Raw genomic sequence first — 24447 nt, 5'->3', positions numbered from 1 at the left:
CCACAGTTAGAGCAACTGAAAAATGCTGTTATGCTGTATTCTAGTCTGTACAAAACCAGTAAGTCAGAACTGTATAAAGACCTGTATGCTAAAGCTAAATGCAAGTATAGGACGGCAATAAATGAAGCAAAGAAACTGCATAACATAGTAAACATTGATATATCTAACAATAAATGCAAGAAGGCCTGGAGTGTAATAAACTCCATTGCACACACTAAACACAAAGAGGAAATTGCCATTATCCCAGAAGAATTTAATAAATATTGCATTCAGTCCATTGAAGAAATTAGTAGTTCAATAATCAAACCACCTGAAAATGCACTTAGTATTATGGACAGCTGCTTTGAAAAGCTTCCCCCAAGCACCTTCACTTTCACAGAAGTGAGCCCAAATAATATCCTAAAAATAGTGAAAAATTTCAAACCTTCAGTTAGTGTTGATTACTATGATATGTCATGTAATTTGTTGAAAGAAGTTATTGATTGTGTGATTTATCCTTTAACCTTCTGTGTTAACAAATGCCTAGTTGAAAGTAAGTTCCCCGACATACTAAAAATTTCTAGAGTTGTGCCCATATACAAAAAAGGGGAAAAGAACTGTCCCGCTAGTTACAGACCTATATCCATAACCCCAGTTTTTTCAAAAATTTTAGAAACGATTATGTATGAGCAAGTTAGTGCCTACTTGGGTAAACTAAATATAATTAGTGATAAACAGTTTGGATTTAGGAAAGGTAAATCCACAACAGATGCAATGGACTCCCTCGTAGAATTAGTCCTAGATGTGTTCGAGGCTAGGGACTATGCCCAGGCTACATTTTGTGACCTCAGCAGAGCCTTTGACTGTGTGGAGCATGACACTGTGCTGAATAAGCTAGTTTACTATGGTTTTGATGACAACAGTATAAATATGTTCAGGTCTTTTCTAGAGAACCGTCAACAAGTTGTGTGCATTGGTAGGGAGAAATCAAATTTGGTTAATGTTAGGTACGGAGTGCCTCAAGGGCCGGTGCTTGGACCCTTACTGTTTGTACTAATGATTAATGACCTGCCCTTATTCATAAATTCTCATACAATATTGTATGCTGATGACACAACTTTTCTACATAAAAGCTCTGATCTAGGTACACTGAAAACACTGACCGAAAATACCCTTGCTCAGTCCTCATTATGGTTCAAAGCTAATGTCTTCTTGCTAAAGGAAAACAAAACCCAGACACTTTACTTTAGCCTCAAAGAGATTCCTAACTACCAGGAATTAGAAAGTGTTAAATTTTTAGGTGTTACTATTGACAATAAATTGACGTGGGAACCACACATTAAAAATATATTGGCTAGGCTTTCAAGAGTTATTTATCTAATTAGAAATGGAATTTTACTGTGGGGCAGTAGCTGTCATGTAAATGACATTTTACTTTTACAGAAGAAAGTAATGAGAATAATAACGGATTCTGATAAAACAGAACACTGTAAACCTCTGTTTATTAAATTGCAGTGTCTTACAGTAGTAAACTTATTCATCTACAATGTTTTAATGTACATTAGAAACAATGTGTCTAATTTTGTGTTGAGAAGTGATATTCATAGCCATAATACTAGAAACAGAACATCTGTAGATGTACCATATCATAGATTATCAAAATCACATAACTCTTACCTAGTTCTGGGACTAAGGATGTTTAATAGACTAAGTGCTGACTTTAAAGAACTGCCTGTAAATATCTTTAAAGCTAAATTATACAAGCTACTACTGAACAATCCATTTTACACCATTGATGAATTCTTTGAAGATGAAAATACTGTATTCTAACGTGTACCTATTTTATGTAAACCAATTTACATCGATATAGTAGTTTATGTAGAAATATATGCTCTTGACTTTGTCTATTGCTGTAATCAGCTGAATGACAATAAAATTATTATTATTATTACTATCTATAAAGGGAGTTTGTCTCTAAAATCTAAAAAGCTGGTACACCCCACATCTAAGTAGAATACGAATCTTAGTGCTACTCTGACATGATAGATACAAGCACAATATTGCTGACAAGGAAATGTGTATGAAAGTGAAAAAATTTACAGGTCTGAAATCAAGGCAGCTAAGTGCAAAGCAAATGATACATATATACTGAACTCAGTGAATAAATGCAAATCTGCATGGGAAATTATTAAAACAGAAACTAACTGTGATGATAAAGTATACCAGACACCAGTTCCATCTCATATTCTAAATGAAAATTTTGTCAGTCCTCTATCAGATAACAGCATACTGGAGAATGTAAGTAAGGTATAGGCACTGCTGCTGGCAGTGAACAGTAATCAAACAGACAGCTTTCACTGGATTTGGGTAACTAAGAAGATGGTCAATGAATCAATAGCTAAGCTTAGTAATTCTAGAGCAGATGATTACTATGGTCTCTCAAATTATATTATTAAATATATCAGAAATCAAATTGTAATGCCACTGACTAACATAATCAACAAAATTTTTGATGAAGGTAATCATCCAGGATGTTTAAAAATCTCTGTAGTTAAACCAGTACATACGAAAGGAGATACAGCACCTCCAGATAACTATCAACCATCATTTATACCAATAATATCAAAAATAATAGAATACTGCATGCATAAACAGATGAGTCAATATTTTGGTTTCAGACCCAGCTTCTCTATAGCCAAAGCAGTTGAGAGTATTGTAGCAAAAATATACAATTGTTTTGACAATAAAGACATAATCCGTGCAACACTATTGAACCTCAGGAAAGGTGTTGATATGGTCTCCCACATTATTCTCATAAAAAGGCTCTACCACTACGGAGTGAGAGAGAATGCTCTGTGTCTAAGGCAGTCGTACTTGGACAACAGAAAACACTTAGTTAAGGTAAATAATCAAATGTCAGAATGTCTCCCAGTTGTAAAGGGCACACCTCAAGGATCTGTTCTTGGACCTTTCCTTTTCATTATTTATATAAATGATTTATCTGCAGTTGTATCATGTGATGCAGTGCTATATGCTGATGACACAACACTCATCACATGTGATGCCCAATCTTGAAAATGTGCAACACAGCATGTCAGTGGCAATGGAGAGGTACACTACTTGGTTTGAGGCAATTGTAGTGAAGAAGAATGATAGTAAAACTGAAGATATTGTATTTAATCTGAATGCTCCCAGTCATCATAACAAAACAGGAAAATTACAAGGATTTCCTATAGATCAAAAGCTCAGCTGGGATATTCACACAGGGAGGATATGTGGCAACTTCGCACATGCCATATATCTGCTGTATAAGCTGAGGAGCAGTGTCAGTAAAGAACTTACGTTATATGCATATTTTGCATTCTTCCATTCGCACCTGAGTTGTGGAATACTATTATGGGACAATTCTGTAGGCTTAAAATTAGTGTTTAAATGGCAAAAGAAAGCCATAAGGTGCATAGTAGGACTTGGCTCATAAGAATCATGTTGAGATTATTTTAAGAAACTAAATATAATGACAGTGCCTGGTCTGTATATTTACAACTGCCTTGTTTTCACTAAAGATAACATGAGTAAATTTGACTTAAGGAGAACTGTTCATGATCATAATATAAGAAGTGGACATACAATTAATATGCCATATGCTAGACTTGCAAAGACACATAACAGGTACAAATATCTTGGTCCTGTCTACTTCAGCAAATTACGTGAAAATGCCTACACAGTGCTGGAAAATAAATTTAAAACTAGTCTTTCAAGGTGGATGAAAAGTAAAGTAATTTACTCTGCTCAAGAGTTGCTTGAGTACGTGAGAAATGACCCACTTTCCTTATGAGAATTAACTATAAATTAACTGCAAACTATACATATGCCACACTGTGCATCTATTTCATGTATTTATTGTTGATTATCTGTTTGATTATTTATTTGTCATTCACTGAACAATGTAGTTCATTTATCTTTTAACTGATCTGTTAGGAAACTTCTCGCTGTTATTGACATTTACACAACTATGTATTGCATCCAGCTTGGATTATTATATTGTAGTTAATAACATTTGTTATGTCAAAGTTTATATTATTATTATTGTGTTAACACTGACGACACCAACTGAATGTTAATTGCTCAACGGTGGAATAAAACATTTGTATTTGTATAACCCCACCACATTCTAAATAATATACTGTAGTATTAACATTAAATATGGTACAGAGAATTACAATATTTTGGTAATACAAACAACTATTCACTAGTTGTCCAGGTGAATAATCAACTGTGTGGGTATGTGTGGTTATGTTAGTGCAGACCAAAAATGGGGTGCATATATTTTCAGAATTAATTGTCCAGGACCTCAGAGATGGAAAAACAGAACATGGAAATGCAATTAGGCAAGGGTAAAGGCTTCCTAACGGAGGAGCTGAATGTATCGGAATATTTACTTTTTAATCTCTAGCTCAAATTTTTGACTTAAGTAGTGTACACAGTCTATTATTAGCACATAATTTAGAATTTTGGCTGTTACAGATTTGTATAAACAATGCTTGTTTGTGGCTCCAAGATTTCAAGTAACTTTCCTTCCCTTCACATGCACCTCTTCCTGAATTTTTTAAAATTTTGTTCTAAAAAGTAACTGCTCTTAAAGTACTTAAGCTTGAGATTTGCAATTTTATTGATCCTCGAAGCATTCCATTTCATTTGTGCACTTATATGTCTTGTTGTAATTCTTTCTGTTTTCATCAGTTTCTTAAAATTTATAGTTTCATTTCCAACTCACATCTGTAGATATGTAAAAAAACTTTTATATATATATTCAGCATGTAGCCATATTTAAAAATTAAGTTGTGATGTGTATGTAAAATGACTTGTTCCACATCGTTACGATTTGTTGTGCCAAAGATTCACGGAATATGAAACTAACTAACTTTATTCAACCTTTCGATAATGCTAGGTACTTACAAGTGTCCAACTTCATGTGCACCAACAATGATTCCTGAGAAGCCACCGGTATCTTCAATAATGGCCACACTGTTAACTTTCTCAAGCCTCTTGTTCACAACACAAGCACCACCAACATAAGCGAAACCTAAATAAAGTAAAATAATGAAATTAAGTCTTGCAAAATGTCCTCAGATGTATTTTAAGTTATACACACAAAGTGTCAGCTAAAATCTTACTTACTCTCTCATACCTAACTATAGTACGTTATCATCAAAATATAATAAATTTCCTTTCAAATTAAGTCATTAGCAGTGAGCAGAATGAACTGAACACAATCAATGAGGTTTCATTTTTTTTATTGTGATGTAACTATTTATCCCTCAAAATATGAAAAGATTATAATATACACATACTTGATTATGCCTGTGGAATAATGAAATCATTTTTAATATTGTATGGCAGAAAGAGATTGTCTTATGATTTACATTGGTGTGTGTCTGAAATAAACGATGAAAATCAATGGACCAACATAATGCAGGTAACAAGGAGGAGAGTATAACAGTGGCACATGTTACGTTGTATCCAAGTCGCAGGTGTCTTATCCATATGATCATATCTTTTTTAATATCAGTACATAGAAAGAAGGTAGATGAAATAAAAAATGAATTTGAGTATGTAGTGTATATATAACTGATTGTTTGTGATGAACTCAGAACTGAAAATGGTTGTATACACTGAATCAGGCTATTTTACAATAGATTTGCAACTGCGATGGCACATAAACTTATTAAACAGAGAAAAATGTTGCTCTCTCTGGAAAGCATTTTTCTGTAATTAATTGCTTGCAGTAAAAGAGATGTAATAAATACTGTATAAATGTAACAATAACAATATGATGAATTTAAAAAATGTAATAAGAAAAAATTGAAATACAATAAACAATAAATATGGGTAGCTTAAAGTGGAGGAAGATGTGGATAGAAACCTGATTTGTAAGAGCATTTTGGTAAGACATCATATATGAAAACATATGACAAGTTGGAGAAATTCTGAAAAAATTTGGAGAATTATGCCACATTTATGATGTCGTATTATCATAGTAAGGGTTACAGAGTGTTGTGCAAGATACTTCCCTCAATTAACATCAATGCTGGGAAAATCTTTGTTGCCATATTAATAATGAGTTTGAAGTAAAAGCTGAAAGTGTAGATAATTTTGACTTTAGCTGTGAAAATATCATTCTACTAAAGAAGGAACTGCAAATAAAAATTTTTGAAAGGTAAGCGTATCATAATGTCAATAAGAGACACAAATCTTTTTTTATCTTTACTTTCTATCTTCCATCATCAGTCTTTCACTTAACCAGTTTTGTAAGAACTTTTCTCTAAGAAATTCATTAAGACATTTTGCATTTATATTCTATTCATCTTGATTTTGCATACTGCCCTCACCCTGTCCATTGTTTTTTGTAGCCTCAGCTTTTGAAGAAAAACTGCTACATTCAGTATCTGCATGAGCCACTGAGTATGTTCATGATATTCTGTTCACTGTTTGTAACTCTGCATGTAAACTACACACCTATACTCATTCCTAAAATTGTTTATTGAAATTCTGTAGCTGTTCTGAAGTATTATATACAAAACTTTCTTATCGACAGATCATAGAGAATATCTTTATCTCAACTAAAAAGTACCTCTGGAAAAAGTAATTTGTTTTATAGCAGTTTCTGTTGGTTTAATATCTCAATGTTTAATTGCAGATTTGAACACATATGAAAAGTGATACCTTTATTTTCACATTACAAGTCAAACAAATAAATAGGGTTAGTTTTTTAAAACAAACTGCACTACAAACCAATAATAGAATGGCAGTACTTGAGAGATGCATATTATTTGTTATATTGTTAAAATATGTTAAATGGAAATTTTGTTAATTGTTAATATTTAAGCCACACAACTTTAATATCCAAAATCTTTAGTGGTTACTTTCTTGTTTGCATATATTGACATAATGTATAAAATTTCACTGAACTACTTGAAAATATATTTATTAGTTTAGAATTTATAAGGAAAAATGCTTTTTGATCAATATTTTCTCATTCGAAATTCAGATGTTTTGCACTGGTTTGTTACCTAACATACAACTTATACTATATTGGTAAATTTATTCCTTAAGATACACTAACATAATTCATTTCCAGCAGTCACATTTTTGCCCCAATAACAGAACAAGTAACCAACAATTGTGGCCATATGATGGTAAATATAAACTGGAAACTTTAATGAAATAGTCAGTAGCCTAAACAAGAGGGTCTTGAACCAAAATTTGTATAATTGTTTATGAGCTTCAGGTTGTTGCACATCTCTTCTGCACACATTCTCTACTCTTGTTTATTTAGTTATTTATTTCTCTTTCTGGCAAGCACATAGTGCTCATGATGCTACGAACTGAAAACTTTATTATTATTATTATTATTATTTTTTTTTTTTAACACTCAAGAGTAGAGTTGATCATCCAATAGCAAAACATGTTGCTGAGTGCAAAATGTTCAGTTTGACTGGCCTCCTTCACAATCCTTGCCATCTAGATTCTTATCCCAAACACCAGCTTCTCTGATTTACCTAGATGGAAATAGTCCTTGCAACAAACACTTCCTTCAATTGCATAATACTCATGGGGTCAGTCTCCACTTTCCCCTGCCTCACAACCACATTCATCCTTGTCCCATCAACCTGACTTAACACATCTGCACCCACACATCTTTCTCCACAGGCTCCTTTTTCTGCTGTTCAATCTTCTTTAGCCAATCTACTTCTCTGTGTCACTGTGCACTGCACGCCACACCACCTACTTGTGGCCAATACAAGCTCACCACCTGCTACCTCTCCCTACCAACTGTCAGCAACCCTTCCCCAATCCTCGGTTTGATATAGTCACCCTGGATAATTATTTGAAGAGTTATTATCTTTACTCCTTAAATCACTCGTATGTCCATGTCCAATGCTTTTAGTCTGATAATTCACTTCAACTTTTCCTCATATGAGGAAGCAATTTACAACATTTTAAGCAGCTTTTCTCCCCCCCCCCCACCCCCCCCCACCCCCACCCCCTTGCCCCTCTCCATGTCTGGGTACTGAAAGTCTACTAAAAACAAAACCAAATGTTAGGCAGGTACAGGTTAACTTCATTTTCTTACATTTCTTTATCATTTCTATATATTTTACTTATTTTGTTGGAAATCCATAGCTTGCCACTATTTTCTTAATAGTAGCCTCAGTGCCTGACTGATAATACTGTCTACGCAATATGGGTACTTCATTAAACTAGCTTAAATATAATACAACTTCTATTTTGTCTTTCATGAAGGATTTCTGTTGGATACTTTGTTATTATAGTAAGGCCAAGAACTCCCAGCATTCTACTGCAGTTAAAGTCTCACAGTAACTTACGTATTTTATGAGCCACATAAGAATAGTGCTAATGAATTGCAATGGGACAAATCGGTTCAAATTTATGATGTGAAACATGCAAAACAAAATTAATGTAATTCTTGTCAGGTCTGCAGCTGCATCATTCAGTCAAATTGGCATAATATTTCAGAGATCCACCTGGCTGTCACCATCTTGAAGTGAGAACACTGTTTGCTACATCTCGACAGAACTGTTTCCTCCATTTTAAATTTTTTTAATTAGTTTTCGTACCCTATCGCTGAAGGTAAAGTGGGCTGTTCTAGTAAGGGAAACCTCCCACAAGCCTTGGTCAGAATTTGGGAATGGGAAATGTTTTAACTCATTTTTATTAGGTCACTTTCTTGTCTCTCTGTCTGTTCGGTACAAATTTTACAGTCAATTTTAAACTAACTTCCCAATGAGTTAGAGACTTTAGACTTTCAACATAGCTTAGAAGAGAATGATAATGAAATATTAACTCATTTCCTTGTCTGTGTGGCCGAGAGTACTCTGTGTACCATTCTCACTTCCCGCTCTCCCTGTTCCGCTTGCGAATGTATCACGGTAAGAAGGGTTGCTGATAAGCCTCTGTGTGAACTCAAATCTCTTTAATTTTTACCTTCACTGTCTTTTCACAAGATATACATAGGAGGAAGTAATATACTGGCTGACTCAGGTAAAGGGAAACAGCAATAAACCTGAAATTTGCCACATGTCTGTGTTGTTATCTTATCAAAATGTTTGAAATAGGTTGAATAATTTCTCACGCACACTAGACTAAAAAGCAGAAAATAATTATTTAAATAAAAAACCTTTATGATCCAACACTTTTTCAAATGGACTAAAAAGTATAAAATAATTTCTCCTAGCCCCATACAGATTCCTAACACGACACAGACAGTCCTGAAAATTTGCACGTGTGGATTTTTTAATAATTATGATGATAATTGTAACATTTTAAACAAAAAACATTGGTTGAATGCAACAGATAACTGATCTAAGCAATAGATAATTGATCTAAGTCACTAACCATTTTATTGCACTGCAAATGGTATGAACTGTTACGCGATTTTCTCAACAATAGCTACTCTTTTAACACTACTTACTATTATCTATTGCATGCACCCCACAGTTTTCATTTTAAACTGTACAAATACTGTCATAGCTATTAAAAATTCTCATGAATAAATTTTCAGGACGATCTGTAATCGGTTAGGAATCTGACTGATGTTAGGAGAAATTATTTTATATTTTTAGTCTGTTTTTTTAAATGTGTTATATTAAAAAGTTTTTTATTTTAATAATTATTTAATTTAATTGTGGTACAGTATGTGGCAGACAGAACATATGGAACCTGGTACAGGTGTATGTGGATGTGTATTTGTTGCTGTGTACACTGGGTAAAGTCAATAACATGCTCAAAGTGTAAAAGTGTACCTGACTGAGAGAACAATTTTATGTGGATCCTACTGTGAATGACAGCCGTTTCATACACCACAGAGAATCAAAGTGCCTGTGAAAAAAATTGTTGCTGCTGGCCCTTGATCCAAAGTGATTGCGTGACCCAGTTGAAGACCCGAAAAAAAAAAATCAATTAATATGTTGGGGAAAGTTTATATAGTCTCAAAATTAATGTTAGTTATCTGTGAAGGGAGCAGCATACATACACAAATTAATTATAGATAATAAATAAAAGAAGACAAGAACTACAGATGTGTACCGTGCAGATTATCTAAATATGTTGGAAAAATTATGGGATTTTTCCTTCGACAATTATGGGAAAAATAGGCTTTTTCCTTGTACAAACTATTACTTACTGAATTCAAAGGAAAAAAAAAAGCCATCCTTGAATAAAGCTTGCGCGTGTTTACCTAGACACTAATTCTGAGAGTAACATGGAGGCAAGTTCAGTTATTCAGTTGAACAAGCATGTAAGTTGATGGTGTTAGGACAGCATTATCTCTGACCTATTGATGTAAGGGACATAAGTCAGCAGTAATGGTGTAACACATCATGTCTGCAGCGCAATCACATGGACTTTGGAGGTAGTATTACTCGTTATTCACATTTTACATAAGCATTTTTCCTGCATTAATATTTTGAATAATTTGTTTGGAATGTTTATTAAATAATGATGCAAACAAGAAGACAACATCATGCAAGGTTAAACACAACTTTTATTTCCACAATAGCATTTAAGAAAGCCATTTTAATATGTTAAATATTTTTTAAAAAGTCCTGGAGTATCAGTAAGAAATGAAACCAGACAAAACTGTCACACCCATAAAAAATAGTTGCAATCAGCTCAAAAGACATGATCAGAATTTTCTTTTCTTTTACTAAAGAGAAAAAGAAAGATAACTCTGTGGAAAAGTGATATGAATCCACACAGGATACATCATTGAATTAAATGAAACCATCTGCTTTCTATTGATCATAAAGAACACATTATAAGTTTCCATATCCAAACTTGAACATCTTTACTTTCCTGACATTTTCCCTGGCTTCTTGGAAAGTAAAATTGCTCCAGATTTCTTAACAATCAGCAGTTACATCATTTAGACAATGATCATTATTTGCATGGGTGTGGTTGTTTTATCTGTTTTTATTTTTCTATTAACAATTTAGTTGACAGTAGAAAAAGTGAATCTTACCTTATACTTAATGTCCTCATGCCATGTGTGAACAAATAAAAATGAGAAATTACAGTAATTTAATAACTGATAAACAAATCTAAGTCAGTCAGTAGTCTGTAATACATTCTCTGTCCATGTGTTGGTTAAGAATTATCATGGGTTTTTTTCTCTTGGGAAGGGAAAACGTTTTCAGTATGAAATGGACACAATCATTCTACCTTTCTTTCCTTAAAGTTAGAATGTCTGTTACTCATGGGAGCAAAAATCACAAATACATACAATTTATCTCTTGGCCCAAATTTTGTGAAGCAGGAACTGCAGTCAGTTTAACAAATGCAAAAGTTTACTGAATGATTAACTCCACTTGATGTGTAATTAGTATTTTTACACTTTTCAGCATTGTCACTTTTGTTTCATGACCAAAAAAATATTTGGATGATTTTTGCTACTCCTCAAACAGCCAATGGAACTCCTTTGTAGTCAGAATTTTGTGACCCCTCTCAGTACCAGTAATGATGTGATGAATTGCCACTGAAGTAGCTGGAACATTTCACTACTTCCAGTTTTTGACAGTAATGCTCATCTTTAAATTCATTTGCTTTAAAAACTATTTCTATTTGAACATACATTTTAACAGCATGAAATTTTTTAAAATATGTTTTGTTGCATTAGAGTGATGATTATGTTGCACAGCGTGAAAGAGAAGAAATGAAGAGGTCTTCCATAAGAAAGGGCAGTGTTCTTTCCTATGTAAATGCATATTGTGATTTGTCAAGGCAGTGCAAGAATACATCCCATATATTAAATGAAACTGACAGAAAAATTGGAAGGTGAGTTAATCATGCAGAAAAGTGATGGCAGGTCCTTGAGGAATGAGATGCACAAAAGAATATTGGTAGCTCATTAGATCATCTCATAGTATTAGTTGATCAGCTGTATGCCTGGCAGCCTGGAATGGGATGCACTCCTCACCCAAAGAACAATTGAGGAGCTACGTGGAGGAGAAACAGAAGTTTCAGTTTGGATAAGTTTACAATAACAGCTAGGAGAGTGATGTGCTAATCAAATGCTACTCCACAGTGGCATCCAATAACACAGTTGGTAGAGGATGACACAGTTCATGGTTCCCATGGCCCAGCTGCACAGTAATGATCTCAACACATCCTCCAGTCCACTGTTTATAAGTGTTTCAAATTTAGCAGTTTCCTTCCATGCTCTATGGTGTCAGTGAGTTGTAAAGATTTTTTACAGGTGGCTTACAATTACCCATACCATTAACAGTCCTCAGCTTCAACAAATCATCCAGCAATTCAGGCAGCACTGTATTGGTTCCCACATTTCTAGTGGTATTAGCATCTTCCCTGGATACATAAATTGGAAATTTCCTTTGTAATTGTGGTGTTGCAGTTTTCATGACTATTGGTGCAGAGAATACGTGGGCTCTAATTTCTGGATAACTGAAAAACTTGCACTAATTATTTAGGAATAAAAGAGATGACCCACTGAATGGCAGAAGCACTGCGTTGTCAGTAGGTACACAAACAAAAGGTGCAGAGCTCTGCTAGCTTTCAGAATGAACTTCCTTTTTCAAGCTTGTTTTTCTACAAGCTTGAAAAGGGAAGTTCATTCTGAAACCTCTCAACGCTCTGTACCCTTTGTCTGTGTACTTATCAATGACACAGCGCTCCTGCCTTTCAGTAATTCGTAATTCTCAATCAGAACTTTCCACAGATATTGAAAAACATGTACAACATTCTTCCAGGGCCTTGTTCACATTTGATTATTTCAGATACTTTCCAATACAAGAAATATTACTGCATTATTTAATCCTGAATGGCATTCTAGCTGATGAGCAGGTTAAAATTACTGTCTTTCTGCAGGTCATGAGCTTCTAACTTAATAACCAGGTTAGATATGAGGAGTGATGAGATATTAATCACATACAAATTTGTGAAAACATTTACTGGGGCTTAGTAAAAGGTGAATGTGATAGGAAACAGCTATGGTAGATTCGAATTTTTCCAGGGATTATTCAACAGTTAAAAATATTCTGATCAATATATAATGGTTGCTAGTTCACACTTCCTTTCAGACATGTTGTGTTACAAGTTTCTTCAGTCTCTCTCTATTTTTTTTCAATGAGGTACAGCAAAAATTTAGTTACTATTAGCACAATACAATTGTATAAGTCTTCTGAAGAGATTTTCATGGGTATTTTCCATGCTCATTTTGGGTATTAAAATTTGTAGAAGGAGATCTGCCATCACTTTTCATTATGATACAATGTCTTTGTCTTTTAATTACTTTCTACATAATTTTGGTTCTTTCTTTGAAGAAGAAATATTGTTAAGTGTTCAGATGTGAAGAAAGTTTCAGTGTGGAAATGTCAAAATAAATTTTAGGCCCAAGGTATTTTACAGTCTTATTTATTGAAATTTTACATTTTTAATGATTTATTGTTAAATTATTTAGTCTTCTGTTGTTTGTCTCGGGGAATACAAATGGTGGTGATAGCACAGCACATTTTTTGCACATACAGACATTATATTCTCAGGCTGCAAGCTAAAAAGAAGTGACAGCAGTGGCAAAAAGTTTCATTATCTGTCACTTTGGCAGTTACTTGAAGTTTTGTAGCTATCTTATAACAGATTCCATTTATATGCATTAATAATGAATTACAGTTTACTTTTGTAAATTTGTTCTGAAAGTAAGATATTACATTTTTTATAAGTTACTCATAATTAATGAAATAGCAAATATGATATATATGTGCTCTGCATCATCACCATTTTGTTTACAGAAGACTAGCCATGCAAAGTGAAATCTTGATTGTATTAAGGTCAGTCACTCAAACCTACCTGCGGTACCTCTGTTGCACACGTCATTAGCAAATTGTCTCCTGCACATGTCTAATCTGTAATTATAATAAAAGTGAAATTGTCTAAAATATAAACAGTTTTTTAAATTCATTCAGAGGACAAAACATCTTTAGAAATAACACAGTCACAAAGATATTAAACATATGTGAGGGTGAGCAAAAGATTACTGTGACTTTCTAAATGTAGCTTGTTACAATGTCTTGCCTAATTTGCTTGTTATAAGAAATTTTCTGCAAATCCAGAATGGAACCACCAGCTGTACACATTACAACCAAACACCACAGCATGTTAAAATGGAGATACACAGATTAAAAAAAAAAGAGAAACAGTCAAATGAACATTGAAAACAGCAATTACTTGCTCTCATAATCATATCCCATCACCATCTGCTTCCCTTCACATTTTGTACAGACATACTATGAAGCTATATACAAAAGATGTTTCTGGAGGACGCTGAATGACAATCACGTACCGGCTGTTCCTTTGGTACAACGTCCTCCTTTCCTCCGTCGACACATATCATACCTACAGAGCAAGGAATATGTTACAGAACAAATTGAACATTTAATGAACAACAATAATTTTTAATAAAGTACTTCAGAATTCAGATAGTTTATTCTTGAAGGTGATGATCAACTGCTACATTTACAGCCAATTTTAGAATTCTATAATGAGGAGATGAAATAAAATTTTTGTGAAATCATGTAGAACTTTAAGTATTTTGTGTGTATGACTGAAGCTTTATTTCGCTTCTATTCAGTGATGCAAAATAGTTATTTAAGCTTCCTATAAGAAGTCGTTACTTTCATTTTATTTCCTATTTTACTATGTTTTCTTTCTCTATTTTTTTCAATTCTGAATACAGATTGTTGTATACCAGTTATGATGTTGCCTGACTTCAATTTCTTCATACATGTCTTACTAACATACACTCACATTCAGAAAAAACAGAACATCTTGAATGACTAGTGATGCACATTCATATATACAGGACATGTACTTTAGTATGTTCTGCAGAAATGATTAGCATTTCAGTCAGCTCAGTTCAGCATGTGTCCTGTTGCCTAGTAGGTACAGGGTCTGCCATGATGGCACTGACGTGTATAAAGCACAAACATTGTCCAGTGATATAGCCATTCATGCTGCATTCACTTGGTTCCAAAGTTCATCCGTGGTTGTGGGCATTGGGTCACAGCACTGCACTCATCATTTCACCATATAACACACATTTTTGATTGGCAGGCCAGGGAAAAAGGCTGACATCCTGTGGCACCAAGAAGGCACGTGCTTGTGCAGCAACATGTGGTCATGCATTGCCTTGCTGGAAAATGATGTCTGGGGTGTTGGGCAGAAAGGGTATGGCTATGGGTCACAAGATGTCATTCACATAGGTCTCACTGGTCACACTACCCTGGACACGCACCAACCATGATTTGTGGTTGTACCCAATAGCACCCCACACCATAAGGCCTTGAGTTGGCACTGTATGTCTTGTGCGAATGCAGTCGTCGTGATGCCGCTCCCCCTGTCTGAGGTGAACCAAAATGCAGCCATCATTTTCAAATGAACAGAACCTGGATTCATCTGAGAAAACTACCTGATGCCACTCCTGTCCTCAGAGATGTTGGTCCATACCATTGATGTCTAGCATGTTTCTGACATTCGTCAAAGGTAGGTGGAGAACTGGGCGATACACATGTAACCCATGCCATAATAAACAGTGACAGACTATCACCCCTGAAAAAAGTGAACACTGTGTTACACTATTTCAATGTAGTGCCAAAACTGAGGACGATACAGATCTGTCCTGCAATGTTATTTGGATGGGGTGTTGATCTTCTCAGGGGATGGCCTGGATGGTGCAACCAGACCCATTTCATTGTGTTCTAGGGCTTTGCATGAACCATTTGGTGCATCCCCGTCACACTGCTGACACACTTCATCCCACACAAGTAACAATTTCTGGGATGGATGTCTCTCATTCTCTCATGCCAATAATGCGCCCTCTTTCAAACTCACTGATTTGATGGTACAGTTCACACATATCATCCTGCACATCTTCTCAAGTCACACTGATCCATTGTCTTTGATTTATAGCAACAATGAGGGATGCAAGCACATTTTACCAGTAGGTGGTGTTGCACCACGATATTGATGTTGCCCCTGAACCTGCAAGCCAGCATGGTTCAAATGCTAATCGCTTCTGCAGAATATACTAATGTACATGTCCTGTGAATATGAATGTTCTATTTCTAGTCATTCAAGGTGTCCTGTTTTTTCTGAACATGAGTGTATTTGTTACATGTGGATTGTCATATTTGTTGTACAGTTTATCTATATGTTATCATGAATATCGTGTGCAAAATGGAAATGTAAGAAATAATTTCAATGAAGGAACAAGGCCAATATTGATATATCATGCAATGTTCCCAGCACTGAATGACTCTGAATGAAAATTTTCACCCTTGAACAAGTGTGCAGTAATATGAAGCGTTTATTGAAGGACAAAAATGGTGCTGGAACTTATATGAAATTCTGATCACTTTCTGTAGCTATTGGTAGCCAGTGCATTAATATGGGCACACATGTTTCATCATGGAAACACTGCCAGCTGCTTTCACTTTCCTGTCTTGGTCTTCATCCTACATACAGCATAAATCTTGCTACTTGTGAGGAAATACTGTTGATTAGTTTAACGGTCAGCCTGAAGTAGCCTTTTATGCTATATTTTTTCTCAGTGTTGCTAATTCTCCATGTAGCAGAATAATCTCTCTCAAGATGCAAAATACTGAATAAATGGAAAAACAGGAACTGCAGGTGTAATACAGGCTTTGAGATTGCTGGGATGGTGCTCTTTGTACCCACTTTTAAACTGGTTTAAAAAGGGTAAGTAACCATTTACCAATTTTTTGTTATTTACTTTTCTTGTGTAGTTTTCATTTAAAATTACTGCAAATAAGTGGATCATAAGTGATAATTAAATAGTTGTCAGGTCCGCTGATGCAGCCAAGGGGGTTACTGATTGTACTTTACAGAATTGTTTCTAGAGCTAATATCTATTACAAGCCAGACGGACTGCTTGTATTGCCATTTTGCACCACTTTAATGCAACAGATTATTTGTTGCAGTTGAAACATGCAGATTTTTAAAGCATTACTTGACTGACACCAGTGCCCAGCTAAGTTTGCCATCTAAATTTTATCATAAAGCTGTGAATGTGCTTAGCACACTGGCTACCATGAGCTTGACCACAGATGACATTAAAAGTTGTAATTGCAACTTAACAGTAATTGAAGTGACCAAAGACTTTTTCTTGATTTAAATTTTTACATTTAAATTTTTCATTGTTAAACCACAATTCAGTGCACTATTAGCTGCAGTGATTTTACATGCAGTGCACAGAGAAAGCTGTGTATGAATTTTGTTCAATAGAAATTTCCTTGATAATTACAATCTGAAAAGTTTGTGTTGTAAGCTTCTAAAGCAGTTGAAAAATATTCCATATTTTATTACATGCATCAGGTGGTGCACTTTTTAAGCAATAATGAGTGTTTTAATTACATAACAGTTTTCTTTTTAATAACATGTGCAAATAATAAAAAAAGAATAGAACAATAAGAAAAAATGTATAAAATAAGGGAAAGGAGAGAAGATGAATGAGTACTGGAAAAATAGAAGAGGAATTGAGGTTGTTACATGATCCTAGTTGGTGGGAAAAAAAAAAGAAAAAAACACTCACAAGTGTGTGTACTCCTACCACAAAAAGAGCAAGAGCCTGAATGCTAGTGTTAACTGTTTTTTTATTATTGTTTCCACACACTATGCACCAATCCTCTGTAGGTAAGTGTTTGCCTTTCCCTTATTTTATGTGTTTTTCTATGGATGAATTTCCATTATTAACAAGAAAAAAATGAATATTTAAAGACAACAGACTACAAGCATAACTATTCTTTTAAAGTGTTACAACAATGGCATGCAAATGAGCAGATACAGTATACATATATATGAGTAATGCAATAAATGAATTATTACATTTCTGTTTTGATCTCTTTATTTCTTTTGCACAATTATTAGCACTACTGCCTTTAGTTCTCTCTCTTCATCCCAGTATGGCAACTTAATGCTCTTTCCAATGCAAAAACATCCTCCTACACTTCCCCCACTAAGGCTGCTGTAAGGGGAGTCTGCCCCAAGTACCTATAATCTGAACATTTCTTTAGTCAGTTGTTTAAAACATCTGTCATATTGTCTGTATACCACTACATATGTACATATATGTCCATAACATTGTGAAGTGCATTGAAACAATACCTGCTTAAATGTATCTGTGCATACTGTAATTAGTCTAATCTTATCTTTGCAGTCCCTGTAGAAGTGATATGTAGAGGCAGTGATGTAGAATAGATTCCTCACTGTGAACACCTTTTATCAACTTCCCAACATGCACTTTGATGAAAGCTTTAAAATGAAGTCCAGCTATCCAGTTATGATGTAAGCACTGGCGAACACACTACAATGTCCCATTGTACTACTTTCTTTAAAATCTCATTTCTTTTTGCTGCAAATACAGAATTACATTTATGTTAAGTTTTGCTATATCTAAATACTGTGCTTCTCTACAAGTTATCAGACCTTCAGAGATAGTTTAGTACCATCCTTCTAAAATTCCTACAGTACATAAAGTTCAGTTCTGTCAAAAGATGTAATTTCTATGGAGATTCTTGTTATTTCCTAAATGTAGTATAAAAAAATAATTCAAAAACTGACTGTGTGACCCATAAATTCTCAAAACTGGCAGAGTTGAAAATTAAATGAGAGAGAATAATCAAATTTTTAATCACTGGAAGTAAACATATGTGATTAGTGGTACTTCATAAGTTAAATGTAACTGTTACAGTTGCCTTGCTGTTTTTATAATCTAATATAAACATAGCCAGAATGTTATGTGAGTGCATCGAAAGCAGTGAACCTATTGACTGCCCTATATCAGTTACTACATAGAATACAAATTGTATGAATATCATAAGCAAGATATAACAGTTCTGTCTATATGACTGCCTATTGACAGAAAGAGATCAAAAGGAAATTTATGAAAATAGAAAATACGCAAGACACACGTGTTTACATTCTCTCTCTCTCTCTCTCTCTCTCTCTCTCTCTCTCTCTCTCTCTCTCTCTCACACACACACACATACACACACACACACACACACACACACACACACACACACACACAAATTGAAACAGTTTCATAATGTATAAATAAAAATGGAAGTGAAATAAAAATCTATAATAATATGAAACAATGAAAGAGGGTAATTTGCTGTTACAATATCAACTCACATAGAGTAAGTTTCATATGTTTGTGACTGTAGTTGATACAATTAAGCAAGATTCTTTGTTTTTTCAGTTATGGGGCCACAGAAGAAATTTAAGAGATTTATTTGCAAACCTGAGAAATTAGAAGTTACAGTAAAGCAAAAAGACTGGAAATACGAGGGCAGATGAGCCAAAGGACACAGTTGAGGAAAAAGACATGAATACTAAGCTGTGGAGGGAGGAACACCAAGAAAAGTGAAAAATGTGAAAACTATAAAAGAATTTAAGGCATGTGAGTATTATGGATGAAAAGTCATTTCACTTTTTTCTTTGTTCCCAACCCTCCCTGTACTGATTGAGGACCTGCAAGGTTAAGAAACTGCAGCTGTATTTATAAAAACTGTGTTGTTGATCCTCATGCTGCCACCTTTTGTTAAGGTTTTCTGTTGTTTCAGACAAATGCACAAATTGTTCCTTCAACATTTAATCTCTTTTCTCATTCAAATGAGACAGCACTCCACCTCTAACAATTGGGAATGTGACATAACGTTAAACTGTAACCTCAGTGCCATCTTTCCTCACGTCATCAGTTTTCTGTTCTCAGTTTTTCCTTCCTTATGTGCAGATTTTGCAATCTCATCTGTTGCTAATATTTAATCATCTATTTCTCTTTAGATAGGAAAAAAAGTTTACCAAGTACTAATAAGTACTGAACCCACTGATCAGCTGGCAACTAGCATGCAGATATTTTTCATACATTTTTTAAAGGAAGTTTTGTTTAAAATATAAATATTTTTTAAATATAAAAGTTAGTTATCATAAAGGATCACATTACACATGTCTCATAAATCATATTTCAATGTCTTCCCTCATTTCTCATTAGCTCACAGACATTTCTTTTCTTCTTGTTTTTTTCCCCTTTTGTTCTGTTTCTGCCTTTCACTTTTATCCTATGTTACTGAGGTAATAGTGGCCTCTTAGTTTATCCACATAAATAACAGCACACAACTTTAGAACATACATAATTAACTTTTTACTCTTCACTAATGCATACAAGAACATTCGATAGAAGAAACTGAAGTGAGAGCACTGAACTGAAATCATTAAGGCAAAGATAACAAACTCAGCATGTCAGAGAGCTCACACATACTGCGTGATATTCTCACGACACACAGGTATTACTGCCACACAGGCCCTCACCTGCAGTGCAGAGCACCTGGAATGTCCTGGTACTTAAACTTGATTTGCCGACCGGCTCTAGTGTCAGTCAGATGTTGTGGCAGCAGTGATGCTATTGGCTGCAGCACAAGAATGTTGTGAAGCCTGGTTGGTCAGGGTCAGGGAATTATGGTCCAGTGACTCTGGACTGGTTGTGGCATGACATGTTGGTGAGGAATTCAGGACTGTCAAGGTCAGAATCCACACTGGTCAGGCACATTCAATGGATACTTTCAAGGGTGTGCCATTGTATAGGATGTACATGGTGCAATCCCCTCTACTCGACACTGGGAAAGGGCCAGTGTTCAGTAGCTGTAGTGGACATCTGACCGAGTCTGTACGTAGCATCACACATGAACAATTGTGCAAGTCTTTGTGCACAAACACCAGACGGTTTCCACAGTGAGAAGGAAGCAGGCAGTGGGTATTGGTGCAGTGGTATTTTAATTGCTGCACTAAATGTGGAAGTTCCACTGGGTCATTAAGGTACTATTTAGTTTGCTGGAAGGTGTAGAGGGTTGCCATAAAACCATTTTGGCCACAGACACACCAATATCAAGTTTGCACGTCATTTAGAGGGCTAAAAAGACTAAGGGAAGTGCCCTTGTCCACTTTTCTTGGTGGTACTCTAACAAGCCTTTACTGTGACACCATTCTACTACAACTTTACTAGTGAGATTCTATCTGGTTGTGTGGTGTTGCTGAAAGCCACACAGTATGGCTAGTTCCCGGAACATTCAATTCCGTCTAGCAACCTTAATCATTTTTACTGTGCAGAGCACAGCCAAACACATAATCCATGTACATATAAATGTTTTTAATGTAATAGATGTCAGTCATCAGTGTTGCCTCACCATTTACATATGTCTACAGGCATGAAAATGTGTCTGTATCCATCCAAAAGTGGAAAAGGTCTGACGAGGTTGATGTGAACATGGGCGAATCTAGTTGGCGCACCTTGGAAGTTACTGTTGGCACAGGATGCAGAAACAGTCACGCATGCATTCGTCTTTCTCCATGCTGCTCAAGTGAATGAACAACATATGTGCAAAGTACACCAATGGCTATTTGATCATGGAATAACAGTCTGTAAGCAATCTGACCATAGCATTGGCCACCAAATGAGATAAGCTGTGGAGCTATCTTGTGGAACTTCTGTGAAATGTATGGGTATCATTTGTTCTGAGAGATGTCACACTATGTCTTCAACTTGGAGTTGGCACAGGAATGTGGTGAAGGCATAGCCCTGTAGATGGGTCATTCAACATTTGTTGTAACTGTGGATCAATGGCTTGCTCTACAGTGAGCACACCACACCACAAATACAAAAAAAAGTAGTCGCCCACTAAATTTTCAGCAGCTTTTTTTAGGTATTGAATATCTGTTGAAACTGGCTTATGAACTCAATAGGTTGAAACTGCCTAGGTGAGCACTTGTCACTAAAGTTCTTGAATGCTGAAGTGATGGGTTTGTTATCCATAAAAATAGTCACCAGTCAAGCTTCTATTTGAGATCACAAGTATCTAACTGCTCGTAGACTTCTAACAGCTCTTATTGTATGCACTCCACTTCTGTTGGGCTGGCTGCGACTTTTTAGAGTACAACTCGGTTGGCTGCCAGTGTCAGTCCACTTGTTGATAGAGTGCTGCTCTGATTGCTGACTGACTTGCATCAACAATTACAGCTGGGTTTGCATGAGATACTGAGTGGGCGAGCAACACTGCATGATTTAAACTTGCTTGGAGGTTGTGGAATGCCTTGTCCATTCCAGGTGTCCACTTAACAGGTCTGTGTCCAGTGGAATCAAGGCCCACAAGTGGATTTGTAAGTGGTGTCTGTACAGCCACCATTAAGGGGAGGTGAAGATGGTAAAGATTCATTGTACTCAGGAATCATATCAGTTGCTGATAATCTGCTGGCCTCGGTAGAGGTTGTAGTGTTGTAATCTTCTCTGCCAATAAATAAATTCCATCAGTCGAAAGAGTAAGGCCCAGAAAGGACTTCCCAATGATACATTTGTTTTAGTTTAATGCTACTCCATGATCAAACAGCCATTGGTGTACTTCACACAAATGTTGTTCATGCACTTGAACAGCATCGGAGAACACCAAGATGTCATCCAAGTGAGTGAAACAAAATGGAAGTCCTTTGAGTATTTCATCCACAACACTTTGCCACATCAGCATTTTTGAGGCCAAAAGGCATAAATAACAATTCAAATGCTTTTTAATGGTCCAGAATGCTACTCCTTTATGTTGGGGAATGAATACCCGTCTGGTACTGTTTTTGCATTTAAGGCCTAGTAGTCACCACATGGCCTCCACAAGCCATCTTTCTTGCGGAAAAGACACAGGGGTGAAGAAAAGGGCTGTTAGGCTGGTGAATGATTCCAGTCTGCAACATTTCCTCAAAAGTTGCCTTTGTCTCTGTTAAGCATTCAGGTGCAATTCTGTGTGAACATAGTGAGACGGGTTGTTGGGTGTAGTTCGGATGTGGTGCACTGTATTGAGCTTGTCTTGACACCACTACAGTGCACCTATACCTGCAACTTGCTTGAAAGTTTAGATGCGTGGCACTCAGAAGGCTTTTGTGTTGCAGGTGTGCTGTGTGGCTTGGAGGAAAATGCATAGTCGATTCTCTGTGATACATCGTAAGCAGGTTGGCCTCTAATCCCTGATACTACACTGTTGTCAACAGAGCTCAATAATCATATTTCCTGCAGGTCAACTTCTAAGGTAAAATGTGTGAGGAAGTTGGCATCTAAAAGAGGTTTAGATGCACCAGTGACTAAAAACGACTGCGTGAAATGCCTGGAGAAATCGACACTGAAAGTGAACACTTTGTGTCCATAAGTAATGTTGTACCTGTATGCCTGTCTGGCACATACGGTCTTTTTGATGCAGTTGAATCTGTGTGTCGAGGTGGCTACTGCCAACAGTGTGCAGACACTGCACTGTTGAAGTAGACACACTGGCTACTTTAGAAACCACATGGTGAAGTACGCTTTTTAGCGTGTTGGCCAAAATGTTTGTGGTACTAGCATACCCTGCAAGAGCTCTTCCACTGGTTCTGAATTCCACGATTAGCACCTTGTCATTTCTGCTGTATGTGCAGTTGTGATCTCAGTGCTTCCACTGTGGTTCTTAGGCTTCAGATTTTGTCAGAAACACTTGACGGGTTGACGGGTATCGTGACTTGACAAACACAGAGTGAGCTCGGTCGGCAGTGGCTGCCGACACCATGGCAATTGTTACAGGTGACTCGAGTGTTTCACAGACTCTTTCAGTGTCCTGCAGTAATTTGTTGGGTGACTTTATCACTATATAACACCAATGCTGTCCTTACTTGTGTCAATAGTTGTTAATGCCAAATATGCAGTAACAAATTAGTGTATACTGTGGAACTGTTCACTAAATTGCATATATGTTGCCAGAAGTCTGATAAGGTCGTATCATCATGTTTCTCCTGATACAGTATTTGCCTGACTTTGAGACTGGGGGACTTTGTACAGTGGGATGTCAAAAATGTCATTCGTGGGAAAGCCTGAAAGTTCATAGAGTGTGTCAGCTATTATGTGGCATCTTAGTTCATCCACATAAATAAATGCATGTAGCTTTAGAATATAGAGAATTAACTTTTTATTTCTTGATCAGTGCATGTTCGATAAAAGAAACACAAAGGAAAAGCCCTGAACGTAAATTATCATGGCAAGGATATGAAAACTAAGTGTGTCAGAGAGTTCACGTGTACGTCTTGATATTCTCATGACATACAAGTACAAAAATTTGTAGCTGCCACAAGTTTATCAAACACAACAGTATGTTAAATATCTATTACAATGTATCATGTTCATATATTTGTCTTCTCAGTTATACACTTCATAAAAACTGTTTCATGCATCTTCTCAAAACTAGGAACTTAACCATAATAAACTGTAATCCCTTTAATACCAACATAGTGAAATATCATGAAATACCATAGCTAATGTAAAGTTAGGAAGGTAGGGGACGAGGTACTGGCAAAAGTAAA

The 24447-nt window shown here is 35.7% G+C and overlaps 1 protein-coding gene across 3 annotated transcripts in view; it reads right to left on the bottom strand.

Annotated features, from left to right (window-relative positions):
• LOC126416096 (A disintegrin and metalloproteinase with thrombospondin motifs 1) overlaps positions 1 to 24447 on the bottom strand; it is a 498682-nt gene that overhangs the window by 36693 nt on the left and 437542 nt on the right. For 2 of the 3 annotated variants that reach the window (XM_050083591.1, XM_050083594.1), the window contains exons 10-11: positions 13861 to 13916; positions 4936 to 5062 (exon numbers count right to left, since the gene is read on the bottom strand). In XM_050083591.1, coding sequence (XP_049939548.1) covers positions 4936 to 5062; positions 13861 to 13916 — 183 coding nt within the window. Of the gene's footprint in view, positions 1 to 4935; positions 5063 to 13860; positions 13917 to 14353; positions 14407 to 24447 lie in introns of all 3 variants that reach the window. The other variant, XM_050083593.1, reaches the window with a different exon arrangement.

The sequence above is a fragment of the Schistocerca serialis genome, chromosome 8 (assembly GCF_023864345.2).
Source record: "Schistocerca serialis cubense isolate TAMUIC-IGC-003099 chromosome 8, iqSchSeri2.2, whole genome shotgun sequence".
Taxonomy (NCBI): Eukaryota; Metazoa; Arthropoda; class Insecta; order Orthoptera; family Acrididae; genus Schistocerca; species Schistocerca serialis.
The sequence above is the reverse complement of the archived record's forward strand: the minus strand, read 5'-3'. Positions and strand labels throughout refer to the sequence as shown.